We start from the raw sequence: 27,835 nt of genomic DNA, 5'->3' as shown, positions 1-27,835 counted from the left end.
ATTTTCTGTTCTGCTCACAGAGTCAGGAAATGGGATCTTATAGCATCTAAGGAAGAATTTCATTGGTTGGGTGAGAAAAAAAAATCACCTGATTTCAAGTCGGATAGCCATGTCCTACCCTATTCGCACACCTAAGTGGGCCTCACATAAATGTGCAGGCCTTGCCTCATTAAAAACCCCTACCTCCCCCTCCCACCAGCACCCCAAAATCTAATATTGAGGTTCCTTCCTTTGCTATGAACTGAAATGACCGATTGTTAACCCGCTGAGCACCCAGACAGAGCCACTTAAACACAAAATTAATACATTAAAAAAAAAAAGTATTTTTTAAATTACTCATTGATCCCTCTGAGCACCACCAGCTGTTTGAGAGAAATAATTACGTATTTTGAACATTAAGAACAAAAAATGTTAAAAAAAAAAGAAAGATTATGAGTTCTCTTTTAAACTGCACCCTAAAACCTCAAACTGTTCCCTTAGGACAGCGAGTTGGTACCTGCAGATGATGATGAAAAATTTGATGAGCAGGAGTGCCTGGCCAAGACCTGCCTCGGCTGTCTCCTCGCTGCCGGATAACTTGTGAACGCAGTGTCCCAGCTGCTGGCTCAGCACCTCCAGCACATCACGAGGCAGCAGTGGGATCTCAGACGCCGAATCCTCTGGCCTGTCGGGGGAAGGAAGAAGACACATGTCAGCGAGGAGGCTCAGAAAACAAGGCAGGCTGTACGTGGGCCTACAAATCCCAGGATCCTACCAACAGTTAGAATTTACATAGCACCTTTTACTCAAAAGACATTCACCTGTGGGCCCCAAAAGTTCAGTAAACTTTCAGAAAAGAACTGCAGCTGTCATGTTAGCCCACCTGAAAGAGAGTCAAACAAGCTGGAGAAATTCTTACTAGAAATGTTCAAAAAACACCCATGAAGCCATCTTCTAAGGTAGTGTTTCTCCTCCCAACCCTTGGCAGTATGCTAGCTGTTCTGGCTGTCCAGAATGAATATTTATGTTTCAGTTTTTAACTGCTTGATTACCCAGATACTCCAAGCAAGGAGCAATGCATTAAAAACACAAGGTATAAATAGCATACAAACTAACAAACTATATATAGCAAACATTTTACACAAAACAGAATAACTAACCAAAAATACAAATTCAAAATAAATTCTAGCATAAGATTACAAAATCATACAATAATTATATATAATTACAATACACACACATCATAAAATACAATATCCTGATCTGTGCTGATCCCCCCTTTCCCCCCAAATCAGGCCCCCACCAAGATGAAATGTGGCTGCAAAAAATTAACTGAAAGCTGTTAAGAATGACCAAATGCAAATGCATTTTTTCTTTCTGAAATCCCACAAAAAGATGAGTCTCAAGGCACAAAAGATTCCAGAGTTAATGACCAGTGCAGCTAAAAGTCCTATCACATCAAGCAGGCATCTTTCAAAGGCGGCATAAAGAAAGAGTCTTTGGGATGATCGCAGCTCCTATGTTCACCGACACAAAGTAGATAGCCAGATACGTTGTGGGCGGCACTACTTTTCCAGTTAACTTACCTGGATAAGTAGTGATATTTGTACTTACCTGGTTACGTTAGCTGGATAAGTTAGACTTGCTCAATAGGTCTAAACTTAGCCGGATAACAATTATCCGGCTAAGTAGTGATTTTGACGGGGATATTCAGCAAGCAAGTAAGGTAGCCAGATAAGTCTTATCCGGCTAACTTACAGTACATACTGTAGACATTCAGCTTTGAATATTGGCCTCAGAGAGATGCAAGAGGGCAAATAACCCACCCACCAACCATGATCAACTTTAAAAACTAAGAGGTTGATATTCAAAGGCTTTGTCTCCCCACACCCCCATCCCTTACTGAGCAGATAAATTGCGGGCACAAAATCACCACATGAATATAAACATTTATCCAGATTTTTAAAAAAAAAGCAGCTTTGGAGGTGTCCCAGGGTCAGGGCTCAACTTTAGCCAGTGTGCGCAGTCTGGCTAAAGTTACACTCGCATTTCTAGTCAGAAAAATACCTGTCCTAAAGTAATCCAGGTACAGCTATGTGCATTACTTTATCTGGATATATTCAATGCCAGACTTGTCTAGGTATGTCCCGCTTAATATCCAGACAAAGTTACGCACATAAAACTTTATCCACATAACGTGCTGCTAGCCTGTTCTCTGAATATTGTCTTCTAAACATAAAACCTTCAACTGTGTGCAATAAATCACCAGGAGCTAGTGTAATGACTCTAGTACAGGTGTCAGTCTCTCACTTGTAGAAGTAACTATGCATTCTGTACCAGCTGCAAGATTTGCGAAAATGCACGAAACATATTTGTATACAGAGACCGGATGGCTTAAGAGAACCTGTCCCAGCATTATAGCTCTAGGCCACCCATGCAAATTCAGTTCAGGTCAGCGGGAACGTCAAAGGGCAGCCTTTGTGACATAAGAGTTGTGGTCTCTGTCCAAAACCAGGAGATATAGCAGAAGAGTTGCCATCCCGGCCGTTAACAGATTCTTTCAAATCTGTGACTTCTTCACCGATTAGTGACAAGGACACCTGGAGGAGTCTCCTCTCCCTCCCTATCCTCAAAATGAGATATATTTGCATGCATCAGCCCGGTTCTTCAACTCTATGTATGCCTCTATACCTCATGCATGTTAATTATGGAGATCCTGAAACTAGACCAGCGAGGGTTCTCCCACAGACTAAGTCAACAATAGTGTCCTAAGTGCGAGTAAACTCACACTGTGAGCACATCAACCAATGCAACTTTAATTTCAGCTTGTTCAAGGGCTGCTTTCAAGGATAGTACTCCATTACCACCTAAGCAAAAAAAACCCTCTTTTTTTAAACTCTTTATTTATAAAGATTTAAATAAAACAAAGTCATAATAAAGTGACTTAACATAGGTATATCAATACAATAGCACTTCACAGCAGATTAACTAGCGTCTTTTTCTCGCCATGTCCAATATGGCCTCCACACTGCAATTATCTGTCTGACTGATTTTAACACATATAAGTTAGTTTCTCCATTACAGCGATATCCACACCTTATTTTCCCAACACAGAATAGTTGGGGTCCGCTTCCGCTGATGAGCCACTGTTACTTGTGCCGTGTGCAGCACGTGTCCACCAGTTTCCTATGGCCTCTTAAGAGTAGCATTTACTATTAATTGCTGTCCACATACGTCTGAAATACAATCTGACACTTCAGATGAAAACATTTGAGTTTACTGACAATCCCGCCACATGTGAAGATACGTTCCTGTCTGTCTGCACCCTCTCCAGCAATATTTACTCGCACTACTGAACTTTGCAAAAAAACCCAAAACTGGTGTGCAGTATAACTTAACAGCTTATACAGTAGTTCTTGTCCTCTGTAACATATAGTGATATGTCATGACATTTTCCAGATTATTTCCAGTCCTTACTATCTAGTCAACATTTAAATCTGAGTTCCCTACCTGTATGAGTTTTTCTGATTCTTCTTTCTCACATAACACTGATTGGAGTGCGATATATAAGACAGATATTAAATGTCTTGCTCTTCTTTTACAACTTAACACTCCTTTGACCCCCTTGCTATCCTTGATATCTGGATTATCCCTAATAATGTCTATGATATCTTTATGTAGATGTAAATATAAATAGCGAGTCATAATAGGTATTTGATAATCTCCCGATTGTCCCAAAAATCTCAGCCCTTCTGCTGCCCACTGTTCCATATCAGGCGAGAATATATGAGGTGAGGGGTTGGGATTACTCACTAAAGATGTTATGTAAGACCAAGCAACGTCCATTGATTGAATATGGCAAGTCACTACCTGCCAAGTTTTGAGTGTACGCACAATTATAAGATGTCCCCACGTAATCCTCCTATATGTATGGACAGAAACAGAATATGCAACAGGGATGCCAAACTACAACCTCTTGCTCCTTCCTCCTCCAAAGACATCCATGACTGCGTTGGGTCTGCACCCAGTCATACGCGCAGACACAATAATCTCTACGCCCAATAGTACCATTGGAAGCGGGGTAACCCAAGCGCTCCTGCTTCCCTAGTTTTAACCATGGCATCGTATTTTAACCTGGGAAGCTTCCCCTGCCATATAAAACTGAAAATATCTCCTTTGAAGGTCTGGAAGGCCTGTGTTGCAACACCACATGGGAGGAGCATAAAAGAATAAATAAGCCTAGGTAATGTGGCAAAGACTTTTTTTTCCTAGTGAATACTTAGTCTTCCTCCAGTTCCAGAACTTTCCACCAACAACAGTAGATGAGGTCTCACATAAGCCCCGCCCCCTTCACGGCATTATGGGGCATTTACCCCATGCCCTCTGAGATGTCACACTCCACGTGCAACACAAAACTACAGACAAAGACTGTGAGAATTCCAGGGAGCACCTACCCTCAGAAAAGCTCTGAATGCGCTCTCACCTTTCTGCTTTTCTGACAGACGATAATAACATCAACACTGCACTTGCCAGAATTGTATTCACTCAGTGATAAATATTAATTCAACCAGCTAAGCGCAGTGGGGTAATATACACTGCCGATTCCATCCATGTTTCAACCTCAACACACCACCAACCATCCCCCAAAATGACACCTGCTTTGGTATCTCTCACTTGCCCCTGTTTCGACTGTCACAGAAAGTGTGGAGCAGGGGGGGTAGGGAGAGATGCTTCTTCTTCATTCCCAACTCTGCAGTGTTTCATTTTTGGAACGAAAAAGGAACCATAGTTTCAAAAGGGTTTCTCGGATGCTGGGCTGAAGACGTGCAGCTTCTGATCAAAACTGTCAAATTGGCAATCTGTCATGGCAGGCAGCCAGGGCTTCCAGGATCCTGATCTGAAACCGCAGAAGTACCACCCAGAAAAAGCAGGACGATAATGCACATCACCTCAGGTTAGGTTCAGAGGGGAGATACCGTAAAAATCATGAACGCTTTTTCTGGGCCCTCCTACCTTCGTAATTTCATGACTGGGATACAGAGGACACAGCTGGCTAACAAGCGAGCTTTACCTTTGCTACTTCTTTCCCCTACCTCTGGCTGACACCATTGAAAAATCAGAGGCGAAAGAGCTTTGTCTGTAGACAGGATTGGTTCCTGCCCTCCTGCGAATGCAGGGCACCTCGACTCTACTAAAACCCATTAGCATAGTAATGATGGCAGAAAAGGACCAGATGGTCCATCCAGTCTGCCCAGCAAGCTTAAGGTAGTAACTGCCACTCTGTGCAGGTTATGCCCATATTTCCCTTAAAGGTGGTAACTGTCGCTCTGTGCAGTTATCCCCAAATCGTACGATACACATGAAAATTTAAGCTAGTAACATATTTTTACTGGGTGATGAGCTTTCTTGAAGATCCAGACAGTGTTGCTTGACGCACTTTGCTTATGGACTTGGCCGTAGTAGCCCTGTGCTTCTTCCCTTATGTCTGCATATCAGTACCCCAGACCGTAGAAGTTGGGGGCCCCCTCTGATGCTGTCTGAATCCAATTCCCCCTTTTCCCCTGCCGTTGAAGTGGGGAGCAATGTTTCAGTTGCATTTAAAGCATCAAGACGTATTGGTTAGTAGTCTCCATGCCTTCTGCTAAGGGTAGTAACCGCCGTACCAGCAAGTTACCCCTCTGCACATTTTCTTCATTTCCTTTAGGACTTGGCCGTAGAAGCAGCCCTGGGCTTTTCCCTTACGGCTGTGTATCAGTGTCCCAGACCATAGAAGCTGGGGCCCCTCGGTTGTTTTTTGAATCCAATTCCTCCTCCTCCTTCCCCCCCGCCCCCTTGCCATCTAAGCGGGGAGCATCTGTTAAGGGTATTAACTGCTGCACTAGCAAGTTACTCCCCTGCACGCCATTCGTCATTTCCGTCCCATAGCCATCTAAGCGGGGAGCAAAGTTGCAGTTGCGTATAAAGCATCAAGGCTTATTGGCTAAGGATAAAAATGACAGGAGTTGACCGGCACGCCACAGACCAACCATCCTACCAATATCTGCTTAAGCCAGCAGGTCGCCACCCTCTGCCCTCCTAGAAATCTCTCTCACCGAGACCACACGTCTGTGTGCACAAAACCATGCTGGCCGGTCCATGGCCCACAAGTTTAAATCAAACTGGCTAAAACAGCAGGGAAGCACATTCCCCACACGTGGAAGCAGCACAGGGTAGCTCTGAAGCACTAAGAGCAAACTTGGCCAACACCAGTCTGGGATGGTTTATGTAAAGAAAGACCTTGCTAAAGAAAGGGGGATGGACTAGACTAAGTGCAGCATTGAATCTTGAAATGCAATTGTTCAAATAAATAATTTTAATTGTGTGGGATACAAAATGATGCATTAGTGTTCACTTTTTGTAATTAGAAAGTAGTTTAATTAATTGAACACTTTATAGGTTTTTATATTGCCTTTTCTTCTTCTTTCACTCTATATTTATGTATTTATTTAAAATACTTATATACCACACCCTCCAAAGTACAGGGCGGTTTACAATGAAAACATACATAAAGATAAAAATGAATAAAAGTAACAAATGAATAATAATATTTTAAAACAAAATTTAAAATTATAGTTAAAAACAGACTATAAAATAAATATAAAATAATAACAAATAATAAATGAACAAAACAAAGAAAGAGAAGATGGGGAGAAGCAAAGAGGAGGGGAAGATGAAAAGGTGGTAGTGTAGAATCGGAGTAGAATGGGATCAAGGTAGTTAATCTGGAAAGGCACATTTGAATAAGTGGGTTTTCAGCGCTTTTTTGAAATCTTTAGAGCCGGTTATAAGACGGATTTGTGCAGGGAGTGAGTTCCAAATGATGGGGCCAGCTGTGGAGAAGGATCTTTCGCGGGTTATTACCAGTCTGGTGGATTCTGGGGAAGGTGTCTGTAAGAGCTTTTGGTTCTGGGATGGCAAGACTCGAGCTGGAGGATGATAGCCAGCAATTTTTTATATGGACAGGCCAGCAGCTAAATCTGAGGAGTCTGAGTGAATGAAAGGGGGCTAAATCTGAAACATTTTCCCACAGATAATTATGTGCTAGACAATACAGCAGGAGCAGCATTTAACAAAACAGAAAGGGAAGTTTTAGCTCTTTGCTTCCGTGACAGAGAGTGGAGAAAGTGCTCAGGAAATTGCATTACATTTCTCTGCGTGCGGGGGTGCTAGGGAAAGTGGCGATGTGGGAACAGAGAGTAATGCCTTCAAGCAGATGTAATGCCAGAAGTGTGGCCACATCTTCCAAGGCAGCACAAGCTGAAATATGGAGAGGAGAGCCGAAAAAAAGCAACCAGTCACCCTGGCATGACCCTGCCGTGGCAGAGGGCACCTGGACCCTGGCAGACCGCCCTGGCTGGCTCGTGGATTTGGTAGGGTGGGGAGCTCTTGGGGCAGCGGCCATGCATTTTGAAGTTTTGGGACAGAAAATCAAAGTCCTGGATGGCTGTAAGCAGAAAACATGAGGTTTGGAATGGCTTCACGGAAAGAAGACAAGGGGAGGAGGATGGTCTCGTGCCAGAATGTCCGTGCAAAGTATCCGAATGCCGGGGGATTTGGGGAGAGCTCCATTTCTGGTTCGGGTACTAAGGAGAGAGCAGAGTCCCGGTGCTTGGCTGCTTTTAGAGGGGAGGCCTAGCTTCTGGGGCCCAGACTGGTGTGGGTCTTGCACATGTCAGCAGCTTCTTTTAAGAACACCGAAAACTGGGAGGGGAGGAAAGGAATAAGGAGGACAACATGTATTTCTGCGAGATAATGTAATGCACAAGTGTGGCAACAACTTCCTATATTAATGCAGACCTAAGTAAGGGGAGAGGACATGAAAACAAACCTAGCAAGGGAAAATCAAAGAGAGATTTGTCTCCCCTGCCCCCGCCCCATTTCATTCACTGGGACTCCTCAGGTTTAGCTGCTGGCCTGCCCATAACCCCTGAGGGCTTATCCTTGCTGGAGGATGGGGAGAGGCTGGGGGGAGGGAGGGGGGGTGAAGAGAGCAGGCGGAAGGGGGAGAAGCTATGGATCACAGTTCACAACTCAAGGCCATGATATGCGTGTTACAGGGATGGAGGCTTCCAGGAGCTTATTTATTTATTCTAAAATCTTGTATTCTGCACCCTACAAAACCTTTGCCTGGGACGGTTAACAAAATAACATTCAGAATTTAACACATTAAAACAATTCTCTTAAAAGCCAACGTAACAAAATAAAAATAAAACAAACCTTTTTCTGCTCTAACAGTAGCTCGCCCTAGTATAAGCCAGGCGGTAGGAGTGCAAATTCCTGATTTGCAAGCAATAGTGAAAGTAATGCCTCATGGAAACATGAAGCTGTTTCTCACTGGACGGCTGATCTTGGTGAGCCACATTTCAAACTACGTATAAATCCTGTTAAGAAGCGTTGATACGGGCTGGTTATGCTAGCGTGAAGGGCTTACGGTCCCCTACTAAGGCGTATGCTCCTCCCTCCAGAGGAACGTAAGAACATAAGAAATGCCATTCTGGGTCAGACCAAGGGTCCATCAAGTCACTGGTGGTATCCTGTCTCCAACAGTGGCCAATCTAAGGCACTAGTACCTGGCAAGTACCCAAACATTAAATAGATCCCATGCTGGCAACAGGTAGTGGCTATTTCCTTAGCAGTTTATGGACTTCTTCTCCAGGAACTTATCCAAACCTTTTTTACACCCAGCTACAATACTTGCCTTAACCAGATCCTCTGGCAAAGAATTCCAGAGCTTACTTATTCCGTCGAGTGACGTATTGAGGACTTCATGAGATTGTCAGAATAGTGAGTGGACTGAACCATTTGCTATGGCATTCCCCTCTAGGAGTGGCCACAATGGTGCAGTCCAGGAGGTTGGTCGGCGATGCTCAAGAAAAGTGCTAGTCTGTGGGTTTGGTGCTGAGAGACAGACAGAAAGACAGACGTTTAGTCTCTCATCTTTCTGCAGGAGTTTGGAGAAAGGGGAAAGCCTGCCCTCTTTCCCCAGTGTCTCCAGAATCCTTTAGTGGGTATCAGTGGCATGCGGTGACATTTATAGTAAGGGATACAGTCTCTCTCCACTTCCATCTCCATTCCCGCCCCCCCCCCCCCCCCCAGTCACTAGCAGTCTCACTTCCTCCATGCCCTCTCCCCGCCTATACCCCCCCCCCCCACCCCCCAAGTCTTCACTTCCTCTGTCCCCTCTCCCCAACATACAAAAGACAGTTAGAACCCATATGGTAATAGCCCTTTTGTAACATGCACTGGATGTAGATTTGACCATCAGAAAGCTATGAATAAACAAATTACAATAGAGTAAACCTCCCATACCAAAACAACACTAACTGCCGGCACTCAGACAGTAACAGCCCTTCCTATAAAAAGGCAGCACTGCAAATATTATATTAGGCACTAAAACATCAACATAGCACCTGTTTGGTAAACAGAACAAGTCAGGCTGCCTAAAAATACCTACAAAACAGAAAAACAAAACCTGTACCTAAAAATATCGTACAAAAGCTTTTAAAACTAAACAGGTCCCTTCTTCAGATGTCAGATCAGAGACAGCACATCTAAAGACGGGGTCCGTATTGTCTCAATAGCGCATGTACAGTATTTTGGGTAATACTTACATAGATCCAATAAAAGCTATCACAGTCTATCCAGAATACAGCTACCCCAAGAGACAAATCTGCCATATCAAGACAATAATTCCCAAGATTCAAACATCAAGAGCAGCACTGCAAATATTACATCAATATTTAAAAACAGCAGACATATAAAATAATTAGAACTAAAAGGAATTAAAAAAAAATCCACTGCTCTCCATACCTGGGAACCATTGATTTCCATTTGCCTGAGATTGTCCTGGATTGGTTGGCAGGGGAGAGGGTCCACAAACTCTATCTTCCTTCCCTCTCCCTCCCCTCCACACACATACACACACACACACACACACACACACACACACACGTATGTGGATGTGAAAGCCACTAAGTGTGAGAGAGTGCCTTTGTGTGTGTGTGAGAACGCGCCACTGAGTGGAAGAATGCCTGTGTGTGTGTGTGTGTGTGTGTGTGTGTGTGTGGCTTTCACACACTTAGGGGTAGATTTTATAAAAGTACGCCGGATTTTAAAGGATACGTGTGGCTATGCGCGTTTCTATTAAAATCCCAAAATTGGCAGCCTGCGCGCGCCGAGTTGCAAAGCCTGCCTCCATTCCCTCTGAGGCCGCTCCAAAATCGGAGCGGCCTTCGGAGGGAACTTTCCTTCCACCCCCCCGCACCTTCCCCTCCATTCCCCTCCCTAACCCCCCCCCCCACCTTTGTTAGAAAAGTTACAACTGCCTGAGGCAGGCGTAACTCGCGCCCGCCGGCCGGCATGCAATTCCCCGGCGCGGGAGCGGTGTCAGAGGCCTCGGCCACGCCCCCGAAATGCCCCCCGGGCCGGAATCACGCCCACAGCCCCACTCCCGAATGACGCGCCGCCGCGACACGCCCCCGACACACCCCCTAGCAAAGCCCCGGGAGTTCGCACGTCCCGGGGCTTGCGCGCACCGCCGAGCCTATTCAACATAGGCTCGGTGCGCAGGGGGAGGTTGGGGCAGGTTTTCGGGGAGTATGCGCGTGCCCTCTGCCCCATAGGACCTTTCTCACACAAAAATGACACTCTCTTACACTAAGTGGCTCGCACACAAAAAAGGCACTCTCTCTCTCTCTCACACACATGCACACTCACATTCAGTGGGCCTCTCTCCTTCACTGGCAAGCAACAATAATAGGCAAAAGTCCAATCACCAAAGATGAATAACCAATCAGAGGAGGAAGGAGATAAAACATTTCATAATGCCAAATATATAGTTCAATGTTTTATTATGTTTAGGCAAGCAAAATAATCAATGTATCATCATGAAGCCAGAATGTTCATACCAAGAAATCAATGGTCACCCAACACGGGCCATGTTTCATGAAGACTGGGAGGGAGCCCGGCGGTTGTGGGAAACTCGAATGAGATTAAGAGTTACAATGAAACAGCATTTAATACCCATAGCACAGTCCACCCAGGATTGCTAACAATCTCATAGAAACCTAGGCAGTTCAAGATTTAAAATGATGCATACGAAATGATGCGGACAGAGCTTGCACACTCAGTGGCTCTCTTTCCCTCACACACATGCACGCTCAAACTCAGTGGCCCCTGCCCCCTACTGTCTCAAACAGACATAGTCACGCTCAGTGGCTCTCTCTCCCTCACACACACAGGCACTCTCTCACACTCAGTGACTCTCACACATACATACACACAGGCACTCTCTCACACTCAGTGACTCTCACACATACATACACACAGGCACTCTCTCACACTCAGTGACTCTCACACATACATACACACAGGCACTCTCTCACACTCAGTGACTCTCACACATACATACACACAGGCACTTCGCATTTGGTGGCTTGCTCGCTTTTACACTCTCTCTCTCACTCTCACTCACACAGACTGAGGGCCTTCCCAGTCACTTGTTTGCCTCTTTCTCATGCTGCAAGGTCGCGGGTCCTTCCTTTGGTCGCCGCAGTAGGGGGCTCTGCACTGGCCTTCCGGGACTCATCTTCAGCCATCAATGGGATGGGCTCTGCTGGCAGCCACGGGATTTACACTCGGCTCCACGGTAGCCTGCCAGATCACGGGTTTGTAGCAACAGTCGCACTGCTGCATCGTCATCTGCTACCGCGGGGTCGATCTCGTGATAAGAGCTGCAAGACTGGCCCTGCTGCAGCAGGAGATGATGTTCACGTAAATGCGACTCCTGCGGCCAGGCCCCCTGTGGATAGCATGGTGGATGACAGCATTGGTTTGATTTATTGTTGCCCGACTCAAAGAAAACAAATGTTACAAAAGAATACAAAAAAAAACGCCAAACACATTAAGGAAATTGGTTAGGGCCGGGGATTCACTGAATCCTTGAAGGCCCCGACTGCACACCACTGGTGGGTATAGAGAGCCACCCAGTAAAGTTTCTGTGGTGGTGCTTCTAAAACGGCACTGTAAGGAGCTGTTCCTGAGGATCCCCGCAGTGGGGTGGAGAAGTATCCCCGCTCTGAGGCAGCAAACCTCTCACCCTGGATCAGAAGCAGCAAACCTCTCACCCTGGATCAGAAGCAGCAAACCTCTCACCCTGGATCAGAAGCAGCAAACCTCTCACCCTGGATCAGAAGCAGCAGATCTGCAATTTCATTTTTCGGTTGTTATTTCAACATTTTGGGATGTATACCCTCTGGTCCAGGTGATTTGCAATTCTTTAGTTTGTCAATTTGCTTACTACATCTTCTAGGTTCACTGATATTTGTTTCAATTCCTCTGAATCATCACCTTTATGTTTAAATATAATTTCTGGCATGGTTATCTCTTTTATATCTTCCTCAGTTAAAATATTTATTTATTTATTTATATTTATTTATTTATTTTATTTAAGGTTTTTTTATACCGGCATTCAAGAACTCGTTCTCATCATGTCGGTTTACAGAAAACAGGGGTGCAGAAATATAACCAAAAACATAACTAAACGTGGAGAAGAGAAGCAGTTACAATTAACAAGGGATCATGAACTGGGATTATAAGAAATAAAAGAGATAGAGGAGAATAATTATATACAGAAGTATAGCTGAGTGCCTTCACCCCGGTTTACAGCTGAAACAACTTCATACAGAGAACGAGTTATACAACTTCATACAGAGAACGAGTTATATGTTAAGGATAATTACAGATAATAAATATAACATCTCGGCAAAAGGCAGAGTAGAACAAGTTATCAGTAGGCAATATGTAACTTAAATAAATAGAAAGAGGCTTGTTACAGAAATCAAGAAGTGGGATAAACCAGGATTTGTCATATCAGTCTGTGAATGATTGTCTAAACAACCATGTTTTTAGTTCTTTTTTGAAGACTTAATTTAGTCTCTCCACTATGGTCTCCCTTCCTAATAATTTCTAACATTGTTTGCTTTTTTTGACTGCAGCTGCACGCTGAGCCGAGGATTTCAATATGTATTGTCCACGATGATGTCTAGATTCCTTTCCAGGGTGCTAATGCCAAAAATGGAACCTAACATCATGTTACTAAAGGCTGGATTATTTTTCCCTATGTGCATCACTTTGCGCTTGCCCACATTAAATTTCAACTGCAATTTGAACGAGCAGTCTCCCAAGGTCCTCCAGCAAGTGCCTCCCAAAGCGCTTACGATTTAACAATTTGGAATAATTTTGTGTCATCTGCAAATTTGATCACCTCACTCCTTATTCCCTTTTTCCATATCATTTATAAATATATTAAAAAGCACTGGTCCCAGATCCTTGGGGCACGCCACTATTGACTTTCCTTCAATGAGAAAACTGCCCATTTAGTCCTACTCTCTGCTTCCTGTCTTTTAACCAGTCTGCAATCCACAATAGTGCATTGCCTCCAATCCCATGACTTTTGAATTTCCTGAGGAGTTTCTCATGGGGGACTTTGTCAAACGCCTTCTGAAAATCCAAATACACTACATCCATCAGTTCACCATTATTCCACACATTTATTCACCCCTTCCAAAAAAAAAAAAATGTTGCAGATTGGTGAGGCAAGACTTCACTTGGGTAAATCCATGCTGGCTGTGTCCCATTAAACCATGTCTATCGTTATGTTCTGTGATTTTATTGTTTACAATAGTTTCTATTATTTCTCAGGACTGACGTCAGGCTCACCGGGCTATAATTTTCCCAGATCATGCCTGGAGCCCTTTTTAAAGATTGGCATCACACTGGCCACCCTCCAATCTCCAGGTACATTAGACCTGTAATGGTGTTTGCAAAACAAACCCATTTGTAGATCCTACTCTGAAAGAGATGTGAAAATAGGCAGTCAGTGTGACATAGAAGCTGAGAAAGTTAATATTACACTTGGGAGCAGAAAAAGGGAAGTAATATTACACTATAGTATTACTTCCCTCTTTCTATGCTTGGTTAGAAACAGGAAAATATTACCACCTCTCTACAGGTCTCTGGCAAGTCCCCAACTTGACTAACTGCAGACCACATCTACAAAAGCACAGGCGGAGGCAGTTCAAAGGAGAGCCACAAAAACAGAGCATGGCCTGCAGAGAGAGAGAGAGAGAGAGACTCAAGGATCGATTTTCGATGGGATTTTTCCCATTCTGACTATATGGGGGGGAGGGGCTTAAGAAGCCAATATTCGGGCACCTTCTAGCCGACCAAGCTAGCCCGGTAAACTTGGCCAAGAAATTCAGAGGCAGGGCCCACTATGGGACAGCCAAATAGCTGTCCTAGACTTACTTGGCTAAGTCAGATAAAGCCGAAAATCGGCACCAAATCATCTAAATTATCTGGATAAATAGCTCCACCACGGAATGACCCCGCCCTGTCCTTCACTTATTCAGCTGGCCAAGTCACGCCCACTCAGCACAGCCAAATCTTTAAACAGCACCACTTAAGCCGGTTACGCTGGAACTTAACCAACTTAAGCCCAACTTGAATATCAACCTCTCAGCAAACAAGGCCCTTAAAGATCTAAAGATGTACTCACTACTGAAAAAGGAAGGAAAAGAAGGGGAGCTCGGCTACAAACATTCAGATGTCTAATGAACTTTAATAAGTTAACAAAAGGGTAGCATTTTCCATAGAAAGAAAAACTGACAGATAAGGAATCATGGCAATATGACATAGCAATGAGGTTACACCCCATGTTTCTGTTAAGGGTATTAGCTGCCGCTCTGTGCAGGTTATCCCCAAACCCTATGTTAACAGTAGTAATATTAACAATCAAAACCAAGCAACTGCCACACCCATAACGAAACTACTACTAGCAACGTTTTTACGGGATGAGCGGCCGTCCTGATAATTCAGACAACGCTGCTTGAACATGTTTTGCTATAGATCTTCCCTGGAGAAGCTTCTTCCCTAATGTCTGCAAACCAGCACCCCCCCCCCCCCCCAAGTCATGGAAGCATTCATCGTATGAAGCTAAAAGGTAGGAGGCATAAAAAGAAAGCAAGAACATAAGAAATTGCCATGCTGGGTCTGACCAAGGGTCCATCAAGCCCAGCATCCTGTTTCCAACAGAGGCCAAACCAGGCCACAAGAACCTGGCAATTACCCAAACATCAAGAAGATCCCATGCTACTGATGCAATTAATAGCAGTGGCTATTCCATAAGCAGGGCCGGCGGAAGCACTAGGCGAACTAGGCGATCGCCTAGGGCGCTGAGCATTAGGGGGCGCCGAGCCGCTGATGGCCAATGGCCGCCGGTGGACGTCATCCCAATAGCGGCTGAGCGGTGAACTACTGCTATGCTGTGTGCCGAATACACACAGCAAGAAGATCGGCGGGGCCGTGGTGGAGCTCAAGTCACCACGGCCGGAAGAAAACAATCGCGTCTAAACATGCTGGTGCTCCAGCTCCTTCCTGCCCGCGCGGCCCCGGAAGAAAAATGTTGCCGGAGCCGCGCGGGCAGGAAGGAGGAGGTGCATCAGCCAATGCAGGAGCTTCTCCTCCTTCCTGCCCGCGCGGCCCCGGAAGAAAAATGTTGCCGGAGCCGCGCGGGCAGGAAGGAGGAGGATCATCAGCCAATGCAGGAGCTTCTCCTCCTTCCTGCCCGCGCGGCCCCGGAAAAAAAATGTTGCCGGAGCCGCGCGGGCAGGAAAGAGGAGGAGCATCAGCCGCGTACAGAAGAGGAGCAGCGCGGCTCGAGAAGTCCGGGGCCGCTGCAGAGCCCATCCTGCAGCGGCCGTGAAGAGGAGGCCCAGAGGTGAGAGAGAGACTGAGGGTTTGTACAGTGTGTATGTGTGCGTGTATGAGATGAGTTGAGAGACTGTGTGTGGGAGTGAGGACCTGAATGTTTGCAGAGACAGCATGTGAGAGCCTCTGTGTGTGTGTGAGAGAGACAGCATGTGACAGTGAGAGCCTGTGCTTGAGCAAGACAGCATGTGGGAGTGAAAGAGAGCCTGTGTGCCAGAGTCAGACAGCATGTGCCAGTGAGAGACTGTGTGTATGAATGATTGTATGAGAGAGAGCATGTGACAATGAGAGCCTGTGCTTGAGCAAGACAGCATGTGGGAGTGAGAGAGAGCCTGTGTGCCAGAGTCAGACAGCATGTGCAAGAGAGAGACGGTGTATACATGATTGTATGAGAGAGAGCATGTGAGAGTGAGTGCCTGTGTATATGTGTGTGTGTGAGAGAGAGAGAAAGCATGTGAGAATGAGAACCTGACTGTGTGTTTGAGGGAAGAAGACAGATGGAGAGAAAAGAAATATGTTATAAAAGGAATTGGCAAAAAAATAAGAAAGGGAAGGTGGAAAAAAAAAAAGCCTGTGACCAACTGATTAGAAAACTAAGATCAGACAGCAAATGTAAAAAAAAATAAATTATTTTTTACTGATTGGAACATGTAATCTTTGGGAATGTGCAAGAGTAGCACTTTCTCTATGCGGATCTCACAATGTACCATGAGGCCTGCACAGAGGAGGCAGCAGAATGGGCTTCAGTGCCAATAGTAGCAATCAGCACCTCCGCAATAGCCATACAGCAACAGTGACAGTGGCAGCAGAGGAATGAGAGAGGCTCTGAGGTTGCTGGCAAAAGAAAGAGAGGGGGGTCTCTGCCTTTAGTGTGTGCATGTGTATGAATGGGAGTTTGCCTGGCGGTGTATGTGTGTGAATGCATGGGTGCCTGCCTGAGGGTGTGTCTGTGTATGAGAATGAATGGGTGTCTTCCTGGGGTTTGTATGTGTGAGAATAGGTGCCTGCCTGTTTGTGCTGTATGTGTGTGTGTGTGTGAGAATAAATTGGTGCCTGCCTGGGGGTCTGGGTGTGAGAATGAATGTGTGCATGCCTGGGGGATGGGGAGGGAGTGGTGTGAAAATGAATGGGAGCCCGCCTGGGGGTCAGTGTGAGAATGACTGGGAGCTTGCCTGTGTGTGTGTGTGTGTGTGTTTGTGTGAGAACGATTGGAAGCTTGCCTGGGAGTGTGTGTTTGTGTGTATGTGAGGGAGCCAGTGAGAGCATGAGTGTGTATGAGAAAATCCAGGGGAGTAAGAGTTTGTGGGGTGGGGGGGGTGTGTGGAGGGGGAGAGAGTGCCTTAGAGCCTGAGTGTGTCAGTGTCTGTGAGAGCGAGAGGTTATGGTTGGGTATAAGAGCATGAATGTGTATGTATGTGACAGTGTATGTGTGAGAGAGAATGGACATGTGAGTATGTGTGAGAGAGAGAGGATAACCTCAATCAAGAGCTCCCATGTATGGACAGCAGGGGCTTTTTAAAATCCTTATTAGTTTTAATTATTGTGTGTTATTTGATATATGTGCTGTTTTGAAATATTTTATTGGTTTTAGGAAATTGTAAAAAATGTATATGATTTTAATTAATAGAAATTCTATTTATCAGTAGTTTTAAAATATTATTTTATTAGTATGGTTTTACTATTATAACTGATGCTTTATGTTTCTTGATTTTATTTGTTTTATGAAGAATGGTGGTTCTGTTTTTCCATTGTTAATACACAGAGTCTGGCTTCTTGGGGTTTCCATTTCAGTTTTTTCTAATTTGTGCTCCTTTATTTTGTATTCTGTATTTGGTGAGGGTCTGTCTCTGCTCTGTGTGTGTGACCATGATGAGAGATTCTGCTAGCATAGGGATCTATAGCAATCGGGTTTGTTTTGTTTCCTCAGTAGGTGGAGTATTGGTATTCTAGGACCCAGTGTAATATTTACCCTTGCTTATTCACAGGTAGGGTTATTGTTGTTTGAGTCCTTGGTGTTATTACTGTTATGTTATGATGGGATTGCAGTATAGATTTTGAGTGTCTTTTTTGTGGTGTTTTGTGTTAGTTCACAATGTGCCTGGCAGTGGAAGCTGTTTGTGCTGCTGTTACTGTGAAGTGACACCAGAATTTGAAAATATCTTTCAGTATGATGAGCTGTAAGGGAAACATCCAAGCTCCATTGTTTGGGGGGCATTTCAGTGGATGCACAGAGTTACAGAACTGGAGGTACAGGATTTATATTGACATTCTGTTCCTTCCTATATATTCCTGACTTCACTCTCATAGCCACATAGAATCAGTTGACTGAGGCTATCAACATAATTTTATAGTGTGAAACTGGCCAGCTTTTTAAAATAACGCAGAGGACCCTTTGGACTTTTTTATTAACACTTTTTTTTAATAACCAATTTTAAAGCAGGATCCATGCTATAGAGGTGGGTGAGATGAAGAAATGTCATTTTGGCGCCCCCCCCCCCCCCCCAATTCTTCTGTCTGGAGACACCACTGATTTTCTGTGACCTTAAGCATTAGTACAAGAAGGATTAAGGGGGGATGCTGGAGAGGCACACATGCATTGGCCCCCGGGCACCGGAGACCCTTGGTGCGTCACTGGGTGCGAGCCATATGGAGCCGCAAGTGGTGGCAAAGAGGAGTGGAGTTTGGCAGGCCGCAAGCAGTGCCCAACCTGCTTGCGACCCAGAAAACCCCAGTCAGCGGGCGTGATCGAGAATGAGGTAAGGGTCGGGGCCGAGACCGGGGGGGGGGGGGGGGGGCGCAAGGGAGAAGGCTCGCCTAGGGCGCCAAATCCCCTTGCACCGGCCCTGTCCATAAGTAAACTTGATTAATAGCAGTTAATGGACTTCTCCTCCAAGAACTTATCCAAACTGTTTTTGAACCCAACTACACTAACTGCACTAACCAAATCCTCTGGCAACAAATTCCAAAGCTTTATTGTGCGTTGAGTGAAAAAGAATTTTCTCCGATAATACTTTTTTCACTAAGGAGGTGTAGGGCTACAACAGTGATAAAACTCACTTACGCATGTAACAGATTAAAGAAGAGAAATGTGGGCCTCAGTGGCAGAAGGAGGGAGAGGAAAGATCACAGATTAAGCAGAATCTGTGGCAGCAGCACACTAGGCAGTCTCAAACAGGCAGGCTTGGTTGACAGAGCGATCCTTTAACTGCTGAGATCATTTTTGTTTCTATGAACAGGATGAGAGCTAATTCCAGGCATGGCCAGTTTAACTGCTAGGCAAACTTAGGCCAGTTGCCCTCAGCAGAAACAGTTTGGACGGCAGGGTGGCAAAAAAGCTGATGTTACACAAGTGAAGAAACAAGCTTCAGCGGAGAGAAATGAAAAGCCTAGATCTCCTGATACGCACCACTTCTATCAACCTATCACAGTTTCTGCACAGATGTCAGATTTTGGCATTATCCATGCTGGTAGAGGAATGGAGGAAGGGAGGGAGAGAGAGAGATGGGGATTTCTGTGTAACAGTTGGGCTTTCAGGGTTGGAGTCAGGGAGGCAAGGAAGGCAACTGCCTAGGGCTTCCACACTACAGGGGGACCTGAGAGCCTGACATCAACCTAAAGATGAAAGAAGCCCACCACAGACAGAAATCTTTAGGCAGTGGCAACAACAGGAAGAAAAAACAGCCTAGGGACTGTGAGCTGGTACATGCTCACAAGCCCTATGGCAACCACTACCTCCTCCCTCCAGGGCTTCCCGTTACTAAGGAAACCAATGTAATGGCTGGGCCACTGCAAGGCCTACGAGTGCCCATTTCACAGGCTTTGAACCGATTTGTATTCCTATTGCCGCTACTGCCTGAAGATCTCCACCAAACCCAGGACTGACCATATGAGAAGAGAGTAGAGGGGTGAGATGGGGATGGGGAGGGAGGGAGGAGGAATATGAGACCTACTACCTACTGCACAGGGCCTGACTCCTAGAATCTCCTACCGTAAACAATCTTACCCCATCCTAATCAATGCCACCTCACGCCTCCTAATGTAAATTACCTCAGTACTCCCTGGCTGAACATGGCTGAAAATAGGGCAGGCCTTGACAAATTTTCTCTGGACCTAGGAGCCAATGCATAAAGATGGGAGCCAGCAACTGGAGCTGAGGTGAGGGGAATCCCCTTCCAAGGTCTGCTACAACTCCTTTAGGGCCTGATTTAGGCTGTTTTCTATTCTATGTCTATGGGGAAAACAATCTTAGCAAAATTGGGCACTTAATTTCAATTTAATGCAGGTCCCCACAAATCTCTCTCTCAAATACCCCTCCTCCCTATCAGTCTCCTTATCTTTCTCAACCCCCAACCAGCAAATTCCACTTAGTCACTCCCTAGTCTGCCGCCTCCCTTGTCCTCCCATCCAGCCACCCATCCAGTCACTCCCCAGTTAATCAGCAGAGCAGCCCTCCAAACCCGTGCTCACCAGTTAGCCAGCGAGTCACCCCCAACCTGCCCCCCCCCCCCCCCAATCAGCCATTCCCCCTCCTTCCCCAATCTAGCCACCCAGCCTCTCCTCAGTCAGCCGGCCATCTCCCAGCTAGGCCACCACTCACCCAATCATCCCCCTCCTCTCTCCACCCAGCCACGCAGTCACAATCACCATCCCCAGACTCCAGCTAGTTGGTACCCCTCTCCCTCACAGCTTCTGGCTGCTTCTGCTGGAAGAGCTGCTCTCTTTGGTCAGCACCGCATGGCTCTTGGCAAGTTTGAGCTGCGCAGTGCCTGAACTCCCGTGAGACTGGGAGACCAGTGCAGAAGTTCAGGCATTGTGCGGCAATAACTCAGAACTTTGTGGTGCCCACTGAAGTGAACAGCCCTTCCAGCAGCGGTGGTGGCACAAAAACCCCAGGTGCCCCGGGCAAACTTTCTGGTCACCAGGGTGACCTGGCACTTGGGATTTGTCAAGCTCCATTAGAAGGTGCTCAAGCATGATACAGCATTTATTGTTTTCTATGTCCCTACAGTGATCTGGACACAAGTGCTCTACAAGCAGAAAAATATCATCATCATTCCATTGCCTTTAAGTAGTCATTTCATTGTCATTTTTTTCATTTTATTAAATTTTATATACCGCATGTAATTAAGAATAACCAAGCAGTTTACAAAATAAAAAACATTTCTTAGTAATAATTAGAACATATAAAATAGACATTAAAAAAACAACACCAAAAAAACAAATAAGAAATAACACAAAAAAGCAATAAAACTAAGTGAAAATAAAATAATAACGTACCCAAAAGACAAAAAGACAGGCAAAAAGCATGCTAGTCTGACAGAAGTGTTCAGGCCACATTCAGATAGTTTTTAACAATTGAAAGCCTGACAGAAAAGCAAGGTTTTACTGCTTTCGGAAATCTTAGATAGTTTGATTCTGCCCGTGGGTCAGAGGGGAAGTCATTCCATAGGGCAGGAGCCTGACAGCTAAAGAAGGTGTCCATTGTGATATCAAGCCTAATAACGGAGGAGGGAGGGGGGAAGATAAGGAAAACCTTTCTTGGAGGAGCGCAATGTACAAACCGGACAGTAAGGGATTAAGTGTTTAAAACCGGAAGGAATTGTTGTGATCCTGCCCGCAAAGAGCGTGGGCAGGCTCTTACCTTCTCACAGCCACAGCCAGTCTGGCTGCTGACTCTGCTTGCTTTCTCCCTGAATCAGCTGGGGCTGTCCCCGCAGCTGTTCCTGCCTTCTCCCGACGTGCTGCTGCGATCCCAGGCCCTTCAGTCAGCAGGCCGTCTCTGTTGGTGCCTGCTAAAGCCCGGGTCCTTGCTTGGCTGGGAAGCCGTCCCTGCCAGTGCCTGCAGCCTGCTTCAGCTCTCTACTCTGCCTGCAGTCTTACCTCTTCTCCTGGGGCTGTCTTCACGGCATGGAGCCGTTCCTGCAGTCAGCCCTTCTCCTGCTTCAGTCCTTGCAGCTCTCTGTTCTCTCTGCCGGTGCCTGCAGCCAGCCTTACCTCTCTCTGCCCTTCTCCTGCTTCATTCCTTGCAGCTGGGAGCTGCTCCACTGACCTGCCTTCACCCAGCTCCAGCCCAGGGCTGCTCCACTGCTTCCCTGGCCTTCCACGTGGCTGAGGACGCCACCAGCTTCCAGCTCTTCACTCCAGCCTCCTAGGGCGCGAGCGCGCGTCTCTCTGCTCCTCTTAAAGGGCCAGCCAGGTGTGGCCCCCTGCTGACCCCTCCCTGGGCGTTGTCCACCTCAGCTCTACAAAGGGATTCAACGTTCAGTCTGTCTTGGCCTTCGCAAGGAGTTGGTCACTCCTGAGATCCTTCGCTCCAGGAAGTCGTCCATGTTCCAGCACTTCTGCAAGGTCCCGTGTTTCATGTTCTCTGTCGGAGCTCCTTGTCCAGTTGTTCCAGTCCTGATGTTCCTCTCCTGATGTTTCCAGCCCAGATGATGCAAACCTTGTTCCTGTATTCGCCTGAAAGCTAAGTACCTTGTTCTTGAATCTCCTGTAAGCTAGCACCTTGTTCCTGCATTGGTTAATGTCCTGGTACCTCGCGGCAAGCCATGTTGTGGTCCGTGACCAGCCCTCGGGGCGGGCTGAGTAGGGCGCTTCGTGATGCAAGCCACGTACCTCGTTTCTGAATCTCTGAGAAGTATTTACCTTGTTCCTGAATCTCCTGAAAGCTAGCACTTCGTTCCTGTATCTTCAAAATGTCCTGGTGCCTCGCGGCAAGCCATGTCGTGGTCTGTGACCAGCCCCACGGGGCGGGGCTGCGTAGGGCGCTTCGTGATGCAAGCCATGCACCTCGTTTCTAAGTCCGTGAGAATGCCTTACCTTGTTCCTGAACCTGCTGAAAGCCTGGTATCCAGCGGCAACCCCTGTTGTGGTCCGTGACCAGCCCCACGGGCGGGCTGTGTAGGGCGCTTCATGTTGCCAGTCTCGTACCTCGCCCTTGAGTTTGCCAGAACCGCGGGATTTACCAAACTAAATTGGTCTTGGAAGCTCGTAAATGCAGTTGTTAACGAAGCAATTGCTTTTTCAAGCACTGTCACAGCGTTCCATAATGTATCAAGAGTCACAATATCAGGTTTTCTTAGCAATACTACATAAGAACATAAGAAATTGCTATGCTGGGTCAGACCAAGGGTCCATCAAGCCCAGCATCCTGTTTCCAACAGAGGCCAAACCAGGCCACAAGAACCTGGCAATTACCCAAACACTAAGATGATCAGGTATATTTACCAGTGGTTTCTGCGCTGGTGTTCCGGGCTCCATTAGGCCAGTCACCACCCTTCCTTGCGTGATGATAGATGGCAGCGAGCTGCCTACACCGCTTAACACCCCGATTGTTTGCTTCTCGCAGGGCGGTTAGAACATTCTCGCGCTGGGTTTGCGCCGTCGTTCCAGCAACAGGAGCTCCCTCGCGCACTTCGCCTCCCTGAAGCAACTTCGGCTCATGGGGTGCTGCAGGTCCAGTCACTCTGACATAGATAGGGGGGGAGGGGAGGGAATATCCGGTGCACCAGGGCTCAGAGATAGTTCGTCGTGCGGTAGTGAGGCTTGCTCCAACTCAACCACCGCAGCCAACTCTCCTGGATTTGTCCCCGCAACGGTGTAAAATTCCCGGATTGTCGTCTGAACCTGGGTAAGCTTTGGGGGGGAGGGGGGGAGGGTCGGTCGAGGTACCCTCCCCTTCCTTTTAGTATGGGGCATATCGATAAGGCAAAGAATTCAAAAAACAGACGACCAGGAGCTCCTCTCAACAAGTCCTTCCTTCAAGGCACCCAGTGTGGAGCTTTTTCTGAGTTGGATTTTTCAGGCCCAGTCAGAAGAGCCAGGCAAACCCTGTCTGGAGAGACTGACCAGGGTCGGGAGGGTCTTCCTTTTCCAGTGCAATCCATGGCAGGTTTGGGATTTCCCCTCTGGGTTGTTTTTGGGTTTTCACAATTTTTGTGGTAGGAGCCTTGTGAGACATCTGGGCCTCTCCTGGGCAAGGGGCACAGGGAACTCCATGTTTGGGGTGCTCAGGGATAGGGAAGAGCTGCCCTAGAGGTTGCGGCCTGCTGCAAGGAACAACTCCAGTGTTAAGATCAGTTTTTGGGATAAAAGGACAATTTTGTTAGACGTGTGCTGTGGCGGTCAAAAAGCAAACAGAATGTTAGGAATTATTAGGAAGGGAATGGAGAATAAAACGGAAAATGTCATAATGCCTCTGTATCGCTCCATGGTGAGACCGCACCTTGAATTCTGTGTACAATTCTGGTCGCCGCATCTCAAAAAAGATACAGTTGCACTGGAGAAAGTGCAGAGAAGGGCGACCACACGTTAAAGACCATTTTAATTCATTTTAGCAATGCACCGCAGACATACATATATGTATATGCTCACTGGATTGTAACCTATGGCATTCTATCACAGACACAAGGAACACGTCACCCAATAATCAATATTATCATGGGCCACTCTTGCAATGGTCGCACCCAAAACCCTCACACTAAGGGCGATATGCTCCAGCAACAATGCAAACTGCAGAGCATGCACCGCAGCGATGGTGCTGCCAGCTTCTACAATACACGATGCCTGCTCTTTAAAAGCATCGGCATTGGCAAGTTAGATGTAAAACACCAATAAGGCAGGCAAAAAGAGAATTTGAAAAGAAGCTGGCCACAGAGGCAAAACTCATAATAAAACGTTTTTTTTTTTTTTTTTTTTTTTTTTTTTAAATATACCCGCAGCAGAAAACATGTGAGGGAGTCAGCTGGACCTTTAGATCGGTAGTTCTCAATCCAGTCCTCTGGGCACAGGACCTGTGCTAGCTTTTTTTGTTGTCTTGTGTGAAAAATTACAGTGCTGTCCCCCCCTTCCCCCCCCCCCCGATTCATTCAGGGTCTGTCCCGGGCCCACCAAATAAAGCCCAGCTCCATCCTGCAATCTATATTTTAAAAAACTGACATCCCCCCTCCCACCCCAGAACCCATGAATAGGGAAGGGTATTAGGTACCCTAGACAAACCTTACAGCCTTGCACACACACCACACCCCACATCCTTTACAGAGACACACAATTATGTATTTACAATAAATTTTACATGAAAAAGAACATTCAAAAGTACAATCTGCTGAGGCAAAAGTAACACTTACAACAATGCATATTATATTTACATGCACTCCTGTGGGGCCAACCAGAAAACTCTGCAAAAAAGACACTTGGAACTCCTATGGAATAAAACTTATTGTAATGCGTATTGGATGTGAGCTTGGTCCTCAGAAAGCCGCAAACAAACAGAATTGCCATTACAATATAATAAACCTCCCATACCAAAACAACCTTATCTATGAAAAGGCAACGCTGCACACATTATACAAGACCCAAAAACATCAATAAAACTCTTATTAGGAAATCCGGTTGCTACAGATCCCTTCATAGAAATTACATGCCATCAAAATACCTCACCTCAGTCACATATGCAGAACACAAACAGACCCTCATCAAATACAGAATAAAGAAATAAAAAAGTATAAAGAGAAACATGCTAAGAAAATCTGAACTGGAACCCACAACAAGCCAGCCTCTATATGCAGAGCAACAACAGTAAAACAGAAACATTACCATTCTTCATGAAAACATTAAATAATAAAATCAAGAAATATAAAACAATCATAATAGTAAAATTATAATTGCTTCTTTGCTTCATGCATTGTGAGACTGTGCAGCAATCCAAACATTTTGGGAATCGGTGCGATTGCTGATATCTGATGTTCTCTCCTCTAGAATCCAGTGGTCTTGTTCTTTCGGCTTACTAAATAATGATGTAGGAGAGATCTCCTTGAATAATGATAATATTATGTTTTGAGCAAAAGCATGTTTGATGACAAAAAAATGTATACTGATACGTTGGCTAGACCCCCACGCCACCGGATGGGGCTTTATGGATGGCTCAGATGACGGAACTGTTCCAGATGGAATATGGCTCCTTATTCACATCTCTTACACCTAAGAGGAGGAAGCTGTTTGTCGAGACATGGTCGGCTTACTGTAGTTCACTCCCACTACTCACTCAGCAACTATTCCCTTTATGATGGCTTTATCTGTTGAGTTGCGTGTGTGGAAGAGACCCTTTTGTCTATTAATCTCCGAGTAAAGAGAGAGGACTTGTACCAGACCGGATTGTTTGCAGACATCGATGGGGGGTGGGGTGTTGGGGTGTGGGCTGAAAATGATTTAAAATGTTGATGGGGCATTCGGACAGTCTGTATAGGATTTTGCTATGGTTCAATGTGTTGTAATGTTCCGATCTCCTCAATAAAAAAGTTTTGGAAAAAAAAAATCATATTCATAAAAATAATAAATATTTCAAACAGTTAATGAAGAGAACATACAAAGTTTCCCATACACCAATAAAATATTTCAAAACATCTCATGAATAATAAAAGCTAATTAAAATGTTCTATCCCCCCCAAAAAAAATTCCGATTTCAAAAGAGCAGAATTATCAAATTATACCCAATAATTAAAACTAATATGGATTTTAAAAAAATCTCCTGCTCTCCATACCTGTGATCTTCTGATTTCCAATCACCCTAAGATTGTCGTGAATTGGGGGAGGTAGGGATGCCCAAATGTTAACTTCTCTCTCACAAACACACACAATAATACATTCATTCTCTCACACACTCCCTCTCTCTAACATACACAGGTTCTCCCTCTCTCACAGATACATTGTGTGTGTGTGTGCCTATGAGAGCCTATATGAGACACATGGGCTCTCACAGGCACACATACACACAGGCTCTCACACAGATACACACATACACACACACACAGGTTCTCACACAGACACACACATGCACAAACACACAGGTTCTCAGACACACACATGCTCTCCCATGGGCCTCCTGATGTCTTTGGGCTGTGATGGGATGAGCGCCATCACGGCCCTGCAGGCCTCCTGATTGGGGGGGGGGGGGGAGAGGAAGTTGTGCGCACAGGTGCATGAGCACACACAAACAGAACACAAGCCTTTCCAATGGCCAGTGGCTTGCAAGCTCTTTCCTTCTTCAGCTGCTGGCGGCCCTGCGACCTCTCCTGCTGCTGCCAGCTTGCCGCCTCCCCCGAGTGTGCTACCCTGTGCAAATACACAGTATGCACACCCGGTCGGCTGGGCCTGTCGGGGCATACCTGACCAGTCAGGTTTTCAGGATATCTACAATGAATATACATAAGAGAGATCTGAATACATTGAAGGCAGTGCATGCAAATCTATCTCATGCATATTCATTGTAGATATCTTATAAAACTGACTGGCTAGGTGTGCCCTGAGGACTGAGTTGAGAACCACTACGTTAGAAGATTGAGGGGCAAAAAAGGCAGTTAAGCTAGGCAAGGCCATAGTGGAAAGCCTATAAATGAATTCTTTACTTCAGTGTTTACTGAAGAGGATAATGGGGTGATACCTATGCTGGAAACTGTATTTAATGGTGATGATTCAGAAGACCTGAAACAAATCACGGTGAACCTGGAAGACAAACTAAAGAGTAGCAAATCACCCAGATCAGATGGTTTATACCCCAGAGTTCTGAAAGAAATGAAATTACAAATGGATTACAAATTGCTAATAATAGATCATTCAAATTGTCTGCTGTGCCTGAAGACTGGAGGGTGGCCAACATGATGCCAATTTTTAAAAAGGGCTCCGGGGTGATCTGGAAAACTATAGATTAGTGAGTCTGACTTTAGTGCTGGGAAAAATAGAAAATATAAATATTCTAAAATGTAAAATTACAGAATATATAGAGGCATGATTTAATGCAAAAGAGTCAGCATAGATTTACACAAGAAGTCTTGCCTCACCAGACTGCCTTATTTATTTGAAGGGGTTAATATCTGGTGGATATAGTGTATTTGGATTTTCAGAAGGCATTTCACAAATTCTCCCATGAGAGACTCCTGAGGGAAAATAAAAAGTCATGGGATAGGAAGCAATGTACTACTGTGGATTGCAAACTGGTTAAAAATTAGGAAACAGAGTAAGAATAAAAGGCCAGTTTCCTCAGGGAAGAAAGGTA

The 27,835-nt window shown here is 45.7% G+C and overlaps 1 protein-coding gene across 4 annotated transcripts in view; it reads right to left on the bottom strand.

Annotated features, from left to right (window-relative positions):
- The window catches only part of NBEAL2 (neurobeachin like 2), a 528,491-nt gene that overhangs the window by 297,339 nt on the left and 203,317 nt on the right, over positions 1-27,835 (bottom strand). For all 4 annotated transcript variants that reach the window (XM_029588231.1, XM_029588232.1, XM_029588229.1 and 1 more), the window contains exon 3: positions 497-664. In XM_029588231.1, coding sequence (XP_029444091.1) covers positions 497-664 — 168 coding nt within the window. The remainder of the gene's footprint in view (positions 1-496; positions 665-27,835) is intronic.

The sequence above is a fragment of the Rhinatrema bivittatum genome, chromosome 2, assembly GCF_901001135.1.
Source record: "Rhinatrema bivittatum chromosome 2, aRhiBiv1.1, whole genome shotgun sequence".
Classification (NCBI taxonomy): Eukaryota; Metazoa; Chordata; class Amphibia; order Gymnophiona; family Rhinatrematidae; genus Rhinatrema; species Rhinatrema bivittatum.
The sequence above is the reverse complement of the archived record's forward strand: the minus strand, read 5'-3'. Positions and strand labels throughout refer to the sequence as shown.